This window comes from Gymnoscopelus braueri (genome assembly GCF_963280865.1).
Source record: "Gymnoscopelus braueri genome assembly, chromosome: 18".
NCBI lineage: Eukaryota > Metazoa > Chordata > Actinopteri > Myctophiformes > Myctophidae > Gymnoscopelus > Gymnoscopelus braueri.
In genome coordinates, this window is record NC_137618.1 from 45285324 (window position 1) to 45302823 (window position 17500).

Consider the following 17500-nt stretch of genomic DNA (forward strand, 5'->3'; position numbering starts at 1 on the left):
GGGTCTGAGAGGCTAAATCTCATCAAATGGTGGTCCGTGGCTCAAATGCCACGGATATATATATATATATATATATATATATATATATATATATATATATATATATCTACCACGTTTTGATCCAGGAGCCTGTATTGTGTGTGGTTTTATGAAAAGGAAAATCGATGTTTGATGGAGTCACTCATGCTCTCGCATCGTTCTGCACTCTGAATACTTTTTTTTCCTTCTTTTTTTCTAACAGATAACTGCAACGGTCCTCTTGTACCTGCGCTGCCCCAAGCCTCCTTCCAGAGCTCCTCTCAATCGTCAGTCCGTAATGCTCCTTATTACGCCAAACTCAACAGGAGAGATGGTAAGTAGTAATATTTGCACAATATAGCGCAGTGTTAAAAGATCAAACAAGATTCCTCCGTGATGAGATTGTTACTTAAAAGCGTAAACATATTACGCCCAAACATGTAGAAGCACAATGCTAATGCCCATGGTGTGTATATACAGTAGGCTATTACTGTATCGACATTAGGGCAGGGCAATTAACCGAAGGTATTTAGAAACGGACATTTAGAATGAGCACCTTAACTGACTTAATCTGGCTCATGCAGACTAACTGAGATGCAGGTACAGTATAACTATTTTTTTAATTCATATATCAATGAATTGACAAAGAAACTTCTAACCGATTTTTCATAATCAACTAAATTGATTAGTCTGATTAACCACTTAAGCCCTGCAGTAAAAAATAGTTGTACAATGGTGGCGTGTGAAAATAGCCGCTCTACAAGCTCACAACACCTCGGGATGCGACACGTTTTTGAGCTTGGGATGCAAACTTGAAGATCTCCTATTTTCACTCGAGGCAAAAGTTTTAAATAATGGTGATATTGATTTGAAGTCACATCGCCCATCCCTAATAGTCACACATGCCTGAAGACGAAAAGATGATGGGGGGGTGGGGGGGGGGGGGGGTAAACATTAGTCTAACATGAGAGGAGCGGAGATGAAGAAAACAGTCCGGAATGACCTCAGGTTATTTTTAGCCGTGGCCGAACCTCCACTATATAACGCATGTAGCAAACAGCACGATCCCTCTCCCTGGAGGGGAGGGGGGGAAGGGGGGGTAAAACGATGTCTCCTCCGTGACGGAGACTCTAAGGTTTGATATTCTGCACTCATCTTGCTCCCACGGTGTAGTTTCCCCCATGCGGTCCACAGCTAACTGAGTAATGAACCTTTCTGCCGGAGCTGACCTGTTTCTTCTGCTTGATAGCTGGGTGGTAGCGGCGTGCATACACACACGCGCGTACCTGTATTACTATAGGTAACGGGCTTAGTGGCGTCAGAGTTAAGATTCGGGGTTAACTCCGCCCACTTTCGTCTGACTAGTTTGACGCCATAGGTGGAAAAAGTACTCGACTGTTTTACTTAAGTAAAAGTATCAATACTGCAATGTAGAAGCACTCTGTTACAAGTAAAAGTCAGGAATTCCAAATGTACTTGAGTAAAAGTACAAAAGTATTGGTATCAAAATGTAATTAAAGTACCAAAAGTACTAAAATGGTTGAAAATAGCCGATCTACAAGCTCACAACGTGTCGTATCGCGACGCGTTGTGAGCTTGTAGATCGGCTATTTTCAAATAGCCTAGGTATAAAATAGGGCTAAAATGGTTAATGTATGTTTTACAATGTAATAATTTATATCTGCAAAGTAACTAGTAACTAAAGTGTTCAGATAATTGTAGTGAAGTAAAAGTACGATATTTGCCTTTGAGATGTAGTGGAGTAGAAGTAAAAGTATAGACAATTTTTAAATACTTCAAAGTCAAAGTGCCTCAAAATCGTACTTAAGTACAGTACTTGAGTACATGTACTTAGTTACTTTACACCACTGTTTGACGCGTAGTAACGTCAGTCTGTAGAGACAATGAGATTGAGCTAAGAGTTAGGTTTTGTTTCTCTATGTGTCCAGTCTGGCAAACGTCGTCTAACGAGGCTCACAGTGGCTGAGTAAACAGGGTCTGTCTTTCAGTCCGACGGACCCCAGGATAGAGATAACTTGCAGAGAGCTTTTTATTTTGAGAGAGAATTGTCCTGCAATATGAATACATTTTGACATGTTTTAATTTGATGGTAACTGTTGTATAATCGCAATATTACACTAGGGAGGCTTTATCATATTATTGACACCACGCTTCCTTATTTACAACTGTCGTCATAGAAATAAAGATGGCAACTGGAACAAGTCAAATGTCCCCTCAAGTGTAGTGGAATCTGGGAAATAGACATTGTGATGACGATCATTTTCCTGCGGTCCTCACAAATGAAATGGTGGTTTTATAAAAAAATATATTCACCTGTTTCCTAAGCTGTGTGTTTTCCACTTCCTGTCGATTTGATCCAATGAGATCCAATGAAACTGGTCAGATGACCAATGATATCCAATGAAATCGACAGGAAGTGGAAAACACACAGCCTAGGAAACCGGTGAATACATTTTTATAGATAGGCTGACAATTAGGAAAAGATTATAGGTTCAAGGAAGGTTATAGGATTCTGCATTTTGAGGTCAGGTTTAGGTATTAAGGCGGTTACACACCGGCGAATATGCGAATATACGCAAAATTTGGACTCGTTCCGAATAATTAAAAGACGCTTTTTCGCTTCGCGAAACTGATGTGGACGCTTGCATTGACTTTATAAGGTTTAAAAAAAAAACGTATTTATTCGCATGAAGAATTCGCCCCGGTGTGTAAGGACCTTTACGGTTGGAGTTATGCCTGACTTGAGTTGCGTGCCGGTGACATGCACCGAAAATAGACGATCTACAAGCTCACTGTAGATCGGCTATAGTTCTGGCTTTATAGGCTTATAGGGTGGCAAAAAAAATCCCCAAAAATCGCATTCATAAAAGTATCTTTCCAAAATGTTGTCCTCACACGTATAGCAGGCTAATACAAACGTGTGTGTTTATGAATGTTGTGTACAACTAGTTTTACACAGTGCCGTCACATCACATGCTTATATTAGTGTTTTACATGCATAGCGCGCGGTGCACCCCTCGCCTGTTGTTGTGCATTTAGCATATGAAATATAGCCACACTGACAGACTGTGTTGTTTTGTTGCTCTTGGTTGTTTTTTTTTGGGGGGGGGGGGTGTTCTTCACATACCTGACAACATGTTTTTACCAAAGGGTGGTTAGACATTCCACAAACAACAATACCCCAACTCCCCACCCCCTCTCTCTCCCCCTCCCCCCCACCACACACACACACACGCACACGCACACACACACACGCGTGCACATACTTCTCCTTCACCTCAGCCTCAGTGCACTTTTCTCTCTATATACAAACAAGAGCAGAATATCACAGACTATTCCCAGCGCAGGCGTCAATGCAGTGAGTTCAGCATCTTCCCTGCAAAGCGAGCCCCCCCCCCCCCCCCCGGCAGCAGAGCTAGTGCAAGGCTGTGTGCATAAACCACAACAATACACCGTTCATCGACTGAATGCTAAAAAGGATCCCTTTTCTCTCTTATCTGTTTCTCTTTCTCTCTCTCTCTCGCTCTCTCTGTATCTCTGTCTGTCTCTCTCTCCCTCTCTCGCTCTCCTCTCTCTCTCTCTCTCCTCTCAAGGAGCGGGCGGCTGGTCTCCCCTGGTCACAGACACACAGCCCTGGCTGCAGCTGGACCTCGGGGACAGGGTGGAGGTGACGGCCGTGGCCACACAGGGGCGCTACGACAGCTCCGACTGGGTCAGCAGCTTCCTGCTGCTCCACAGCGATACGGGCCGGGCCTGGAAACAACACCGGCAGGAGGACGGAGTAGGGGTGAGTCTCTCTCTCTCTCTCTCTCTCAACAACATGGATGATTGCCTTGTTTTGATGCTTTTTTCTCTCTTTGCCATACAAGTCAAGATGGTTGGTTCTATGATTTATTTTATTTGATAGATTATTTAACCCGTTAAGACCGGGAACGCATCTGTGTGTCATTTTTGAGCGGTGTAGGCGCTCCTATAAGTGGGTTTGGGACCGTCGTGAAAATGTGTCTTTCGCTGTACTGTGATTGGCTGACTCTATTCACACCCTTTGCTCAGTACTGTGATTGGCTAGCGAGACGCATGATGAAATTAATAACCTATAAATAGCACCACGCACTTCAAAACTTTTTTTGAAGTGAGCTTCCATCACTGTTGTTGCTAAATAACACCGCTCACTTCACACTGGGTGTGATTTTTAGATTTCTTTGGCTATTCAAAAATAGCAGATCTGCAAGCTCATAGCACGGAGTGCCGCACTATGAGCTTGTAGATCTGCTGTTTTTGACAAATCGTGAAAATTTGTGGCAAAATCTTGGATTATATAAAATATTTAGTTCCAGGAACCCCCAGAAGCAAAGATTTGAGTTACAAATGTCCTACAAAAATGAAAGATTTTTTTTTAAATATTTGCACAACTTTTCATGATTTAAAAAAAATAGCAGATCTACAAGCGTGGCACTCGGTGCCACTCGGTGCCACGCTATGAGCTTGTATATCTGCTATTTTTGAATAGCCAAATAAATAAACTAGAAAATGTGCTCCTCGGAGCACAAGTCTCCGCCAGCAGACCCGTGCTATTTTAATCAAATGAAATTCTCTAGGAATGTTCTAATTCTTACTTAAAATAGAACATGTATCTACTGTATCTAATGAGATACAGTAGGGTAAAAGATATATCTTTTAGTTAAACAAAAAGTTCTTTGTTAAAAGGTGAATGTTAAAGAAATATTTATTGTCTTCGTTTTTTGTCATTTAGGGATTCTTTGTCTCTATTTAGTGTTCTTTCTCTCTGTTTCTTAGCTTTGGCCTTCTGCGCCTTTGCTTCTTCATCAGGTTTCAGATGATGATTTGCTGCTTCTTCAGTTTGCGTAATGGGAGTTAGTTTCATTGTGTGATCTCAGCCTCTCCTGTCTAAGCTATATATTTATATTACATATTGTGATGTCACGTGAAACTGACCAATGTTAGGTGTTCTCAGAGGGACACACACACGCACGGACGGGTGATTTGTACTGGAAGGTACAGTTCCAATCAAGACTGATTGATCCTGTCTTACCTCACTTCAAAGAACATAAATGGCTTTTTGAAGTGACACACCTATTTATAGGATTTTATTTCGTCATGCGTCCCTCTAGCCAATCAAAAGCATTGGTGTCAACATATTGTCACGTGTCACGTGGAGCTTGACCAATGTTAGCTTGGCTGGGGGGGGGACACACAGCGGGACGAAGCGAAAACATACTCTCTGCCTCCGGCGGAGACAATAAATGACACACAGATGCGTTCCTGGTCTTAAAGAGTTAAAGGACATTTTAAGTATACATATTATTATTATATTAGGTACAGTACATGTCATCTGATAATTGCTTTAGGAAATTATAGGAATTTACACTGGTTACTGTATATGCCACCACCACTTATTAGCTAAATGTATATTGTGTGTTAAAACACCTACCACTACAGTAGGTTGTATAAGATGTGTTAGAACTTTGGGTTACATTCATGTTCTTTACATGCATGGTGTGAGATTTGATCAAATGACCAATCTGTTTTTTAGAGATAGCACTCCGTGGAAATGATCACGTTAACCTTAATTTATAATTGACGGTGTCGCTTGCCCGAACATAATTGATTTTCAAGCCACCAACGCATTGTACTATGGAATATCTATATATTTTAGTCTCCCTCGTAGTCTGGCCTGCTGATGTGCTGATGTAATTCTGAAGATGTTTTTAGGTGTCTTCATATGCCTTAAGAGAGTCGCTCAAAAGTAGCAAAAATAGACTCGAGAGTGTGGAGATTTTTACCCATTAAGACCTGGAACGCATCTGTGTCATTTTTTGTTTTGAGCTAAAAAGCATTATTTTACACTTTGGCTATTCAAAAATAGCAGCTTGTACATCTGCTATTTTTTTTAAATCCTGAAAATGTGTGCAAATCTTTGAATATATATATTCTTTTAAAGCGAACATTTTCAACTCAAATCTTTGCTCCTGGGGGTCCCTGGAACAATATATTTTGAGATGGGGGTCCGCGGCCAAATACATATCATTTTGGGGGTCCTTGACACAAAAACAAGTTTGAGAACCACTGATATAGAAACATAAATTTCTCAGAATACTGTTGGGATTTAGAGGGCATTTGTAGAATCGGCTTCAGGTCTTAATGGGTTAATTGGAAGTGGTTGCGTCTGTCTGTGGGCTTAATACATAGTTAGCCAATGTAAAGCATTAACAAGAGCTTGTGACTAAATGATATCAATATCCATTGAAATACGGGTTATTGTTTTCCATTTCCTGAAAAGAACGTTTTGGACATTACTACAGTACGGTTTCCTATTGAGAGCAATGACACGTCATAGACCACCGAAGTCCTGACGTCATTCGTTCATCCCCAGGTTTGCGGAAGTAATTTCTCTATGAAGAATAACATTGGGTCATCTTAGAATCGTCTCATATAAGAATTGTGGTCCAAAAATAAACAAACTGTCCCGGCGATATTGTCAGGGAGGAGGTTCTGTATCGTTTATGATAGTCAGTCACTTATATTTGATACAGTCTGTTTCTGGCGAAAATGTAACTAATTTGGCGGAAGTAACATTAGCGTTTTCTCACCGTCAGTTGATGCTTCATATCCATAAGAGTCAAACCGCCGGGGTCATTTGTTTATTTTTGGAACACAGTTCTTATTTGACGCGATATTAAATACGTCTATGGGATTCAGAACGGGGGTGGAAAACTGCGAACCAGGTAGACAAACAAAGGATGTGTAAATGACGTCAGACTTCGGTGGTCTATTCTAAAGTACAACCCTATCGTACAGCGTGTAACAGCGTGGTTATTTCACACAGCGTGCGCATGACTGGGTCAATGTCTCAAAACATAGCACACACTGTTTTGTCACGTGCCATTCAATCTTTATCACCACCCAGTTACAATCTACCTATATTGTTATTGGAATGTTTAACCCATTAAGACCTGAGGCCCATTCTAAAAAAGTTTTCTAAATCCTAATAGTTTTTTTTAAAACATAAAAATATAAAAAATATGAAAAATATGAAAAATATGAAAAAATATAAAAATGTAAAAATACAATGACACACAGCTGCGTACCCGGTCTAAATGGATTAAATAAGTGGAAAAACAACAACAATCTCTAATGCAGAAGCATTAGAGGTGAAAATTGGTACAAGGCAGTGTTGCTGGCTTAATCCTCATATTATTCAGCGGAGATGTTTTGGTGTGTTGCGACTTGCGTAGCTCTGTTTCCTTCAGCGTTTAACCCATTGAATCCGGGAGCGCATATGTGTCATTTTTAGATTTATTTGGCTATTGAAAAATAGCACATCTACAAGCTCATAGCATAGAGCATGTAGATCTGCTATTTTAGAAAAATCATGATTTTTTTAAAGCGAACATTTGTAAAATATTTTGTTCCAGGGTCGCCCAAAAGCAAAGATTTGAGTTGCAAATGTTCACTTTCAACATATATTATATTTCAAAGATTTGCACAACTTTTCACGATTTTTCAAAAATAGCAGATCTACAAGCTCATAGCGCGGCGAGCTTGTATATCTGCTATTTTTGAATAGCCCAAAGAAATCAAAAAATGACCGAGATGTGTTCCCGGATTCAATGGGTTAAATTTTAACCCATTGAATTTGTTTTAACCGTTAAAACAAATTAAAAGTACATGGAGATGTGAGGTTGAACAGCATGTCCGCCACTCTTTTGAATTATTTACCCTCCTCCACAGATCTTTGACAATGCATTATTTACAGTACGATGGACTGTGATAACGAAAGACAAAATCAGACGCGTGTGTCCTGAACGAAACACTTTGCATCTGGCAAAAACCTTGGGCCACAGCGATGGACGGTGAATGACAATAACCTTGGGAGTGACTAAACCTAGATACCAATGACGTCAATAACTATACATTGATATAAACCCAGTACATCAGTAGGATACACAGTATATCAGAAATTATTTAAATATGTGCATTGTTTGTGTGTGTATAAATAATCACAAGCCTGTTTTCTCTTCGAGAATTGTTTTGAGCGGTCCAACGAGTATTTGATTAGTTTGTTTTTGTAGTCACATTGATTCCCTTTAATTACGTTATCTGCTTCTCCCCGATTCCCAGAGGATGGGAGAAGGAGATGAAAGTACTGTCTGTACAGTATTGCAGCCTTGGTGGAGAGGCGTGTTTGTATTCAAGGTAAACTCTAGGTTGCCCTGAACATGGCCGGGGGGCTCTTAACCCTTTGTGTACAGTTCATGAGCGAGAGAGAGAGCGAAGGTGTGAGAGCAGGTGAGAGAGCGAGAGAGCAAGATAAACAGAGAGAGAGACACGCAGAGAGAGAGAAAGAGAGAGAGAAGGGGGGGGGGGGACTTTGCAATTCCTTGACAAGGAATTTAATAAGTACTTAAAATAGCCTAGAGGCTTCTCCGTCATTCACAGGAAATATTTTTTCAACTGACAAATGTCACACCCAGGCAGGGTTGAAGTGAGTGACGCTGCACAGCACACCCAGGTGTTGCAAATACTGCTAATTAAAGATCAGGCAGGTTGCTGCTGCCTCTCTATCCTTCTCTCTTAAATTAGTGTAATTAGTTGCAGCTTTGTATGGCAATAAGTTGCAGCTGTTATTTCTGTACTCATACAAACAAACAGACAGACCGACAGACAGACAGACAGACAGACAGACAGACAGACAGACAAAGTCAGACGGAGAAGCGGCTGCGACCGCTTAAAACGTGACACATCAGAATGTCTAGCCATCATAAGAACCTGTTGTCAGGCTCAAGTCCTCGGAAAATTGAAAACCAGGGAATGTGAAAGGTCCGGTTTTGTTGACATTTTTTAAGCAGACATAATCTCACAAACAGTTGCCCACACACAGTCACTTAAAGACAGTGGTGGAGCGTAACAGTACATTTACGCAAGGTACTTTTAGTATACTGGAGTATGTCCGTTTTTCAAACATTTTACTTGTAACACATTATTTTAATATTGTAGTACTGCTACAGTACTTTCATTTAAATCTGTAAATAAATGTATACAATGTTATTTTTTTCAATCTGTATGGTAGAGAATATTAACACAATATAACTTATTCAATTGGGGTGGTTGTATTTGGTCCTCCTACTCTTCTACTGAGACGTGCAGTCTAGGTTAGACACGACCTTTGGCACGATCCTGCTTCTGGTTTGACACGAATTCTGACCTGAAGGTAAACAATCTATTCGTCCCCTTGAGTAAGCAGGCAGGCTCTATTAGCTCAGTGGTGAAGATTTCAGCATTTGCGCAGGAGATCCGGCCGGGTTCAAATCCGGGGTATAGAGCAGGAAAGTTACTGAGTGGCTTCGTCCACCACACATACTCACACAGTCTGAGACATGGTCCGTCAGACTCCCCTGCCTGTGATGCTACGTGACCCAGCAGATATCTCTTTACGGACTGGGATATAAAGACGGCGTGCGTACTGATGAGTGGCAGCTAATTAGAGACACAGAGCCTAATGAAAACTCACTCCAAAGGTGGCTAACCGCGCCTTTAACCTCTGCCTTTTGGGAGATATTAATTGACGTCCGTCTGGCATTTTAACAAGTGCAGTTCAAAGGTAAGAGGCTCTGCTTGCCTGTACCTGGTCTGAGGGGCTAATGAGAGAACAAGCTGCAAAAGGACTGCTGCAAGCTCTCTCCCTGAAAAAAACCCTTTCAACCCTCAAGACAAAAACACACACAAAGTCAGACTGTGTTGAGATGTATTCATCGATGTTATGCACAGCCATGGCTGCAAGAGGTGCAAGCAAATCACAAGCACTTATACATACAGACACATTCTTTCATATTAATACACACCAACACTAGAGCACAGAGTGGATTATTTTCTTTCTATTCTATTATTCTATTCGTAGCCATTATTGTATACCAGTACAATACTGCAAGGACACAAATGGTTATTGTTCCTGTATTCTTATAATTTTTTGTGCTCAGTGCAAGCTATTTTAGAGGCCAGCGTGTATACTTTCATAATACTATTGTTCATTATCGATGGTGCTGTTGTTGAGAGAGAGAGAGAGAGAGAGAGAGAGAGAGAGAGAGAGAGATGTTTATACCCTTCTGTATCTCACAATACTTTACTCTGTAACTGTATCTGAACTGCTGTGCTTCCTCTGGTGACTGAATTTCCCCTGTGGGATCAATCGATCGATCAATCTATCAATCTATCGATCTATTGATTACTTTTCCTCCTAATCAAGTAATCAGTTATATCAACAAATTGATTAACCACACACAACACGTTATTGTATACTTTGTAACACAATGTTCGTGCAAAAATGAGTACAATTTGCCATAGGCTATTAGTGTTTTTTCTTTTAGCTTTTGCCCATAATGACATGCCCAAAATAGGGATTGATTATTAAAATATTTTTTTGTAATTAAATGATCAATTATTGATTATTTCCTGTAATCGATTAAGCTGATCAGTTCGATTTACTGTTGCACCCCTACATTTAGTACATCTACTCGCTTTCTGATAACACCTTGTTTCACCTTTCCCACTTAGTTTTCTCTCACTCTCTCCTCCACTTTCGTGGTATCCCCCCCCCCTCAGATTCACACCTAAGGTCTTATATTACTGGATAACATAATTATCTTTCCGTGCAAATCCTCCTTCTTCTTTTGTCTGTGGGAGTCTGACTAACTAGTCTAAGAAGCGTAAGGGCACGATGGGGATTGCACAAGAGGTGTGAAACAACATGAACAGCGCCAGCGACTACAAGCTGTTAATAACCTAATTAGCGAAACGCCAAGGAAAAAAGGGGAGATGAGAAAATGACTGGTGCGTCTGTGGGCTGAGGGGCTGAGCTTTGAGCTGATGAAATCTGGACTTTGTTTGAGCAATATATTGCGTGAAGCGCAGAGTGACCTGAACCCTGGCCTACATCTGGATGTGTTTTGTTCCGTTTGATAAGAGACGCGGAGGCGTTCAGAGATTATATTGGTTTGAGAGCAGAGCGGCCGTTTCCCAAATAGTGGGTCGGAACCCATTGTTGGGGTCTCAGACCCATTTCTATGGGTCGTGAGTAAATATCCATTCCTTTCCTTGTCATTATTATTATTTCAAAAGATAAAAAGGAAACAAATCTGAAGAAACATTTTTCTAAATAATTTCTGAACCCCCCCCCCCAAAAAAAAAAACCCCAGCAACAACAAAACCAAACAAAAACAAAATAATAACAAACAAAACACATAAATAAAAACTGAAATTGGAAAATAGTATAGATCTATGCTCACAATTTGCTTTGATATATTGTGTTGCACACAATTATTGCCTTGTGTTGCAGAGTTATTTTCAGGGCTCAAGTAGTTAATTCACAATGTATTTCTTTGTAAAGTTTGGGTCCCGGGGAGGAAACACCAAATTTCTCTTTCGGGTCTTTCTTGAGCTGAAAAAAGTTTGGGGAAAGACTGGAGTTAGAGGGAAGACTTTTTTTTGCCCCGAGGCTTTTAAGGTAGCTTAGTCTCTCGGTGAATATGTCGAGGTCTTATGTCTTAGTGCCTTTCTGAAAGTGATTTTCCCCTCTATTTTGCTGTGTGCAATCTTCAATCCACGCTGGAGTAAAACAAATTGGCTATTAGCTCCTAGGCAAGGCTCAATGAGCAAGTTAAAACACTTCCTGGCAGAGGGTCTAGGGCTGCTGATTGCTATCCTCGTTGCAGAACGAGTCTTGTGTGTGAAGAAAGACAAATTTTTGTTTGTAAGCGTTGTTGTCGGGCAGAAACCTTGTATCTCCACTTTACAATTGCTTATGTTGCTTTCAGTAATTTAATACCCCGCTTCATCATCAGTGGTGTAAAGTAACTAAGTACATTTACTCAAGTACTGTACTTAAGCACAATTTTGAGGTGTTTTGACTTTGCTGGAGTATTTCCAATTCTCAATACTTTTACTTCTACTTTTACTACCACTACATCTCAGAGGCAAATATTTTACTTTTACTCCACTGCAATTATTTGAAAACTTTAGTTACTTTGCAGATATACATTATTATATTATAAAACACACACCACTTTAGTCCTATTTAATACCTAGGCTATTTGAAAATAGCTGATCTGCAAGCTCACAATGCGTCACATCGCGACGCGTTGTGAGCTTGTAGATCTGCTATTTTCAAACATTCTAGTACTTTTACTTTGGGTACTTTAAGTATATTTTGATGCCAATACTTTGGTACTTTTACTCAAGTAACATTTTGAACACAGGCCTTTTACTTGTAACAGAGTATATGTTTATATTGTGGTATTGCCACTTTTACTTAAGTAAAATATTTACTTCTTCCACCTCTGTTCATCATCATACTACAGCTTGTAGATCTGCTATTTTTGCTCTTTTAGAAAATATTTGGTGCAAGTGGTTCAGTCTGTGTTGGTTTTATAAATATTTAACCAACCAGAGCTTGTGACTAAATAATAACTACATTGAACCATTGGAACACAGTTTTTTTTTCTCCTTTCATTTCCTGAACAGCGACGTTATGCTATGCGTATTTGAATTCCCCCTCCCCCCACCCTTTTTATATACTGTTCCAACATTCATGCTAGCACTCGTTAGTAGCACAGCGGGCACTGCAATTTGTTAGACATAATAACGTACAGTAAAATGCATGTGGGATTTGTAATGAGGATACAAAGTTACCTTGAGTGGTTGCTTAATCTTTTCTCTACCGGGCTGATTTCTCTGCACCTTAATTGCATGGTTGCCAGAATAGAAAGCGTGGGCTGTGATGATGGTGTGCTAAAATAAATTGCATTTCCATATCTTCTCAAGTTGACAAGGTGTTGCCGTGACTCGGTGGGAGAAATAACGGGCAGAAAGGGAATGCGTTTTGGCACCTTTAATTTCCTCAATCTCATAAGCTACTGTATAGTGTCTTTAAAACCGCTTAACCACTTAAGCCATCTAGACTTGGTATACTGGCCCTCATTTATCAACGCAGCGTATAAACCAGCCTATATTTTTCCATATATTCGGCCGTACACCAACGTCGAAGTCACATTTATCAACGAATCCTACACAGCTGATCCGTGCCTACATTTGGTCCCAGGCTTGATAAATGTCACGGCTGAAACCTAGCGTCATTTAAATAACACGCCCTTAAATATTCTCAAAACGCCCCGATTTTACGACATGAAGAAGGACCAGAATACGACCAAAGACATCAAAAGCCAATGAGAAAGAGTTTCCCCCGCCTGCCTCGCCACACACACACACGCACACGCACACGCACACGCCCCCCCTCTCTCTCTCTCTCTCTCTCTCTCACTCACACACACACACACACACAGACGCCCGCCCAGCTGTGTTTTTCATGTATTGTAATCCGTATAGCGTTACAATCTTTGTCACGTAGGCTTGTAGCCTACATGAATGACATATTATGATACCAATCACATCGCCATGAATGGAATACGTTTGTATATTAATTTATTTAACACATACCGAGCAGTGCACAAGCAGTCATGTAGGATATTCCCCGTGAGATTCGGACGGGCGGCAGTGATTCCGCCACGTTAATAAGAGATTGGAGCGTCGGGTTTATATCGTTAACCCAGCCAGAATTGTAGTCTTCAAAACTCTCTATGACATAACTACATAACATAGGACAAGCTACTGTAAGTTTGTACACCTCACTGTCCATGAAAAGATCGTCGGGAGTCCTGACCGCGGGAGTCCCGAGTCCCGACGCAAAAGCGCTCGTATATTTTGAAAATAGCAGATCTACAAGCTCACAACGCGTCGCGATGCGACCCGTTTTTGAGCTTGCAAATCTGCTATTTTCAAATAGCCAATGCAACTGAATGACTGTTAAAGCAGTTTGTTTAAATTACTTTATCAAATGTTATATTTTCACAGGGATTATTTATTAGTGTAGATATACATTTAGGAGTGGATTATGTGTCCAGATGCCTGTCAGACAGTCAGACAATGCTGCTCCGCAGGTCTAGAATGGAATAAACGGGCGCAGCCAACGTCAACAACTGGTCTCGACCAGACGTGAGATCTCAGCGTATGGTAGGATGAAGCCCACGTCAGGATATATTGATAAATGCCGAAAGGTGCGGTGATCTCGCCCTACGCCCATTATTTGGGCTGCACCGCGTTGATAAATGAGGGCCACTGGCCCTCATTTATCAACGCAGCGTATAAACCGGCGTATATTTTTCCATATATTCGGCCGTACACCAACGTCGAAGTCACATTTATCAACGAATCCTACACAGCTGATCCGAGCCTACATTTGGTCCCAGGCTTGATAAATGTCACGGCTGGAACCTAGCGTCATTTAAATAACACGCCCTTAAATATTCTCAAAACGCCCCGATTTTACGACATGAAGAAGGACCAGAATACGACCAAAGACATCAAAAGCCAATGAGAAAGAGTTTCCCCCGCCTGCCTCGCCACACACGCACACGCACACGCCCCCCCCCCCCCTCTCTCTCTCTCTCTCTCACACACACACACACACACACACACACACACACACACACACACACACACACACGCCCGCCCAGCTGTGTTTTTCATGTATTGTAATCCGTACCGTTACCGTAGCGGTACAATCTTTGTCACGGAGGCTTGTAGCCTACATGAATGACATATTATGATACCAATCACATCGCCATGAATGGAATACGTTTGTATATTATACCGAGCAGTGCACAAGCAGTCATGTAGGATATTCCCCGTGAGACTCGGACGGGCGGCAGTGGTTTCGGTCCGCCACGTTAATAAGAGATTGGAGCGTCGGGTTTATATCCTTAACCCAGCCAGGTTGTTGTGGTCTTCAAAACTCTCTATGACATAACTCCATAACATAGGACAAGCTACTGTAAGTTTGTACACCTCACTGTCCATGAAAAGATCGTCGGCAGTCCCGACCGCGGGACTCCCGAGTCCCGACGCAAAAGCGCTCGTATATTTTGAAAATAGCAGATCTACAAGCTCACAACGCGTGGCGATGCGACCCGTTTTTGAGCTTGCAGATCTGCTATTTTAAAATAGCCAATGCAACTGAATGACTGTTAAAGCAGTTCGTTTAAATTACTTTATAAAATGTTATATTTTCACGGGGATTAATTATTAGTGTGTAGATATACATTTAGGAGTGGATTATGTGTCCAGATGCCTGTCAGACAGTCAGACAATGCTGCTCCGCAGGTCTAGAATGGAATAAACGGGCGCAGCCAACGTCAACAACTGGTCTCGACCAGACGTGAGATCTCAGCGTATGGTAGGATGAAGCCCACGTCAGGATATATTGATAAATGCCGAAAGGTGCGGTGATCTCGCCCTACGCCCATTATTTGGGCTGCACCGCGTTGATAAATGAGGGCCACTGTGTCTGAGTTGTCTCTGTACTTAGACTGCTTTTTTCTGTCTACACCAAATCTATTTTCCCCCCAAAATTGCCGATTTACAAGCTTGTTCTTTACAAGCTTGATTTTTTTGGCTAATGTTCCCACGGAATATAGATTCCAAGTGGTTAAATCCTACAGAAGTTGACTGGAGCACGCTTCGCCAGGGCTCTATAATAAGTCCCCTCTCCTTTTTTCCCTCTACACCAAGTATGGTCACTGGAAATAGCCGATATACAAGCTCGCCATACATTGTGAGCTTGTAGGTCGGCTATTTTTGACTAATATTCGTCTCAGAATAGGGGTACTATTCTATTCACGAGCTTGTAGATCTGCTATTCTCAAACATTTTTGGTACTTTTACTTTTGGTACTTTAAGTATATTTTGACGCCAATACTTTTGTACTTTCACTCAAGTAAAATGTTTTAACACAGGCCTTTTCCTTGTAACAGAGTATTTTCATATCGCGGTATTCCTACTTTTACTCAAGTAAAAATATCCGAGTACTCCTTCCACCACTGCCTTTGGAGACGTCTGCTCTTAACGCTAGTTTGATTTCGGTCACGTGACTTTGTGTGTAGCTGTGATTTAGTGGCCCTTTGGGATTAGTACAGCGAGGTAATTGGATTTTATTATTTTTCATTTTTTCATTCACTGGTGCTTGAGGTCATACAGCTCAATATAGAGCCTCACTGCAGTATGTTCTCCCTTGGTTAATGAGCTGGTCAATGAGCCTTTGAGTCCATAGATATAAAATAAAATAGATAGATCATAAGCACCCGTGTGTGTTCACACGACCACCCATTGCACTGTACTTGGCTGTGGGACCCATGCCGGCCGGCCGCTCACGGCTATGGAGGACATACCATTCATGAACACACACGCCACGGAGAGGCCCCTATGGAGTGATTACTTCCTCTTCTATATCTACTGTGTGTGTGTGTGTGTGTGTGTGTGTGTGTGTGTGTGTGTGTGTGTGTGTGTGTGTGTGTGTGTGTGTGTGTGTGTTCACGCACGCACGCACGCACGCACGCACGCACGCACATATATACTGTACAGTATAGAAAGAGAGGGAGAGAGGGAAAGAGAGAGAGAGAGAGAGAGAGGAGACTGCAGATATAGTGGGAGATATACACACACACACACACACACACACACACACACACACACACACACACACACACACACACACACACACACACACACACACACACACACACACACGCATACACACATACATGGATACATACATACATACATACTGTACATAGATACGTGGATATGTAGATACATAGATACATAGATACATAGATACATAGTTACATAGATGCATAGATACATAGTTACGTAGATACGTAGATACATAGATGCATAGATACATAGTTACGTAGATACGTAGATACATAGATGCATAGATACATAGATACATAGATACATAGTTACATAGATGCATAGATACATAGTTACGTAGATACGTAGATACATAGATGCATAGATACATAGTTACATAGATGCATAGATGCATAGATGCATAGATACATAGATACATAGATACATAGATGCATAGATACATAGTTACGTAGATACGTAGATACATAGTTACATAGATACATAGATACATAGATACATAGTTACATACATAAATACATAGATACATAAATACAAATACATAAATGCATAAATGCATGGATACATGGATACAAACTGTAGATACTGTACATAGATGGATACATAGAAACAGTACATAATGTGGGTATAGCAAAAACAAACACATGATTCTGTGTGATTGCACATGCATGGCGTATGCAGTGAGTGACACCGGGGGACCTCCCCCAGCGCTGGTGGAAGAGGAGAGTAAAGAGCTTTAATGAACAGGAAGCCCAGTCGATACAAGAATAAAAATAATGAAGTCGCCGTGGGGGTTAGAGAGAGGCACTGTTTATGTGAACAATGACTCAACCCTCAAGCCCTGTGCGCTCCTCTCCTCCGGGGAGGAAGCCCGTAATTGACGCTTCGCCCGTACCGCGCGGTG

At 41.2% G+C, this 17500-nt stretch overlaps 1 protein-coding gene across 1 annotated transcript in view; it reads left to right on the forward strand.

The window, feature by feature from the left end:
- The window catches only part of LOC308073384 (contactin-associated protein-like 5), a gene marked incomplete at both ends in the record, with an annotated part of 116838 nt that overhangs the window by 26831 nt on the left and 72507 nt on the right, over positions 1-17500 (forward strand). Inside the window, 3 exons of the mRNA XM_080412255.1 lie at positions 242-352; positions 3633-3826; positions 8182-8203. Of these exons, the coding sequence (XP_080268381.1) occupies positions 242-352; positions 3633-3826; positions 8182-8203 (327 nt within the window). The remainder of the gene's footprint in view (positions 1-241; positions 353-3632; positions 3827-8181; positions 8204-17500) is intronic.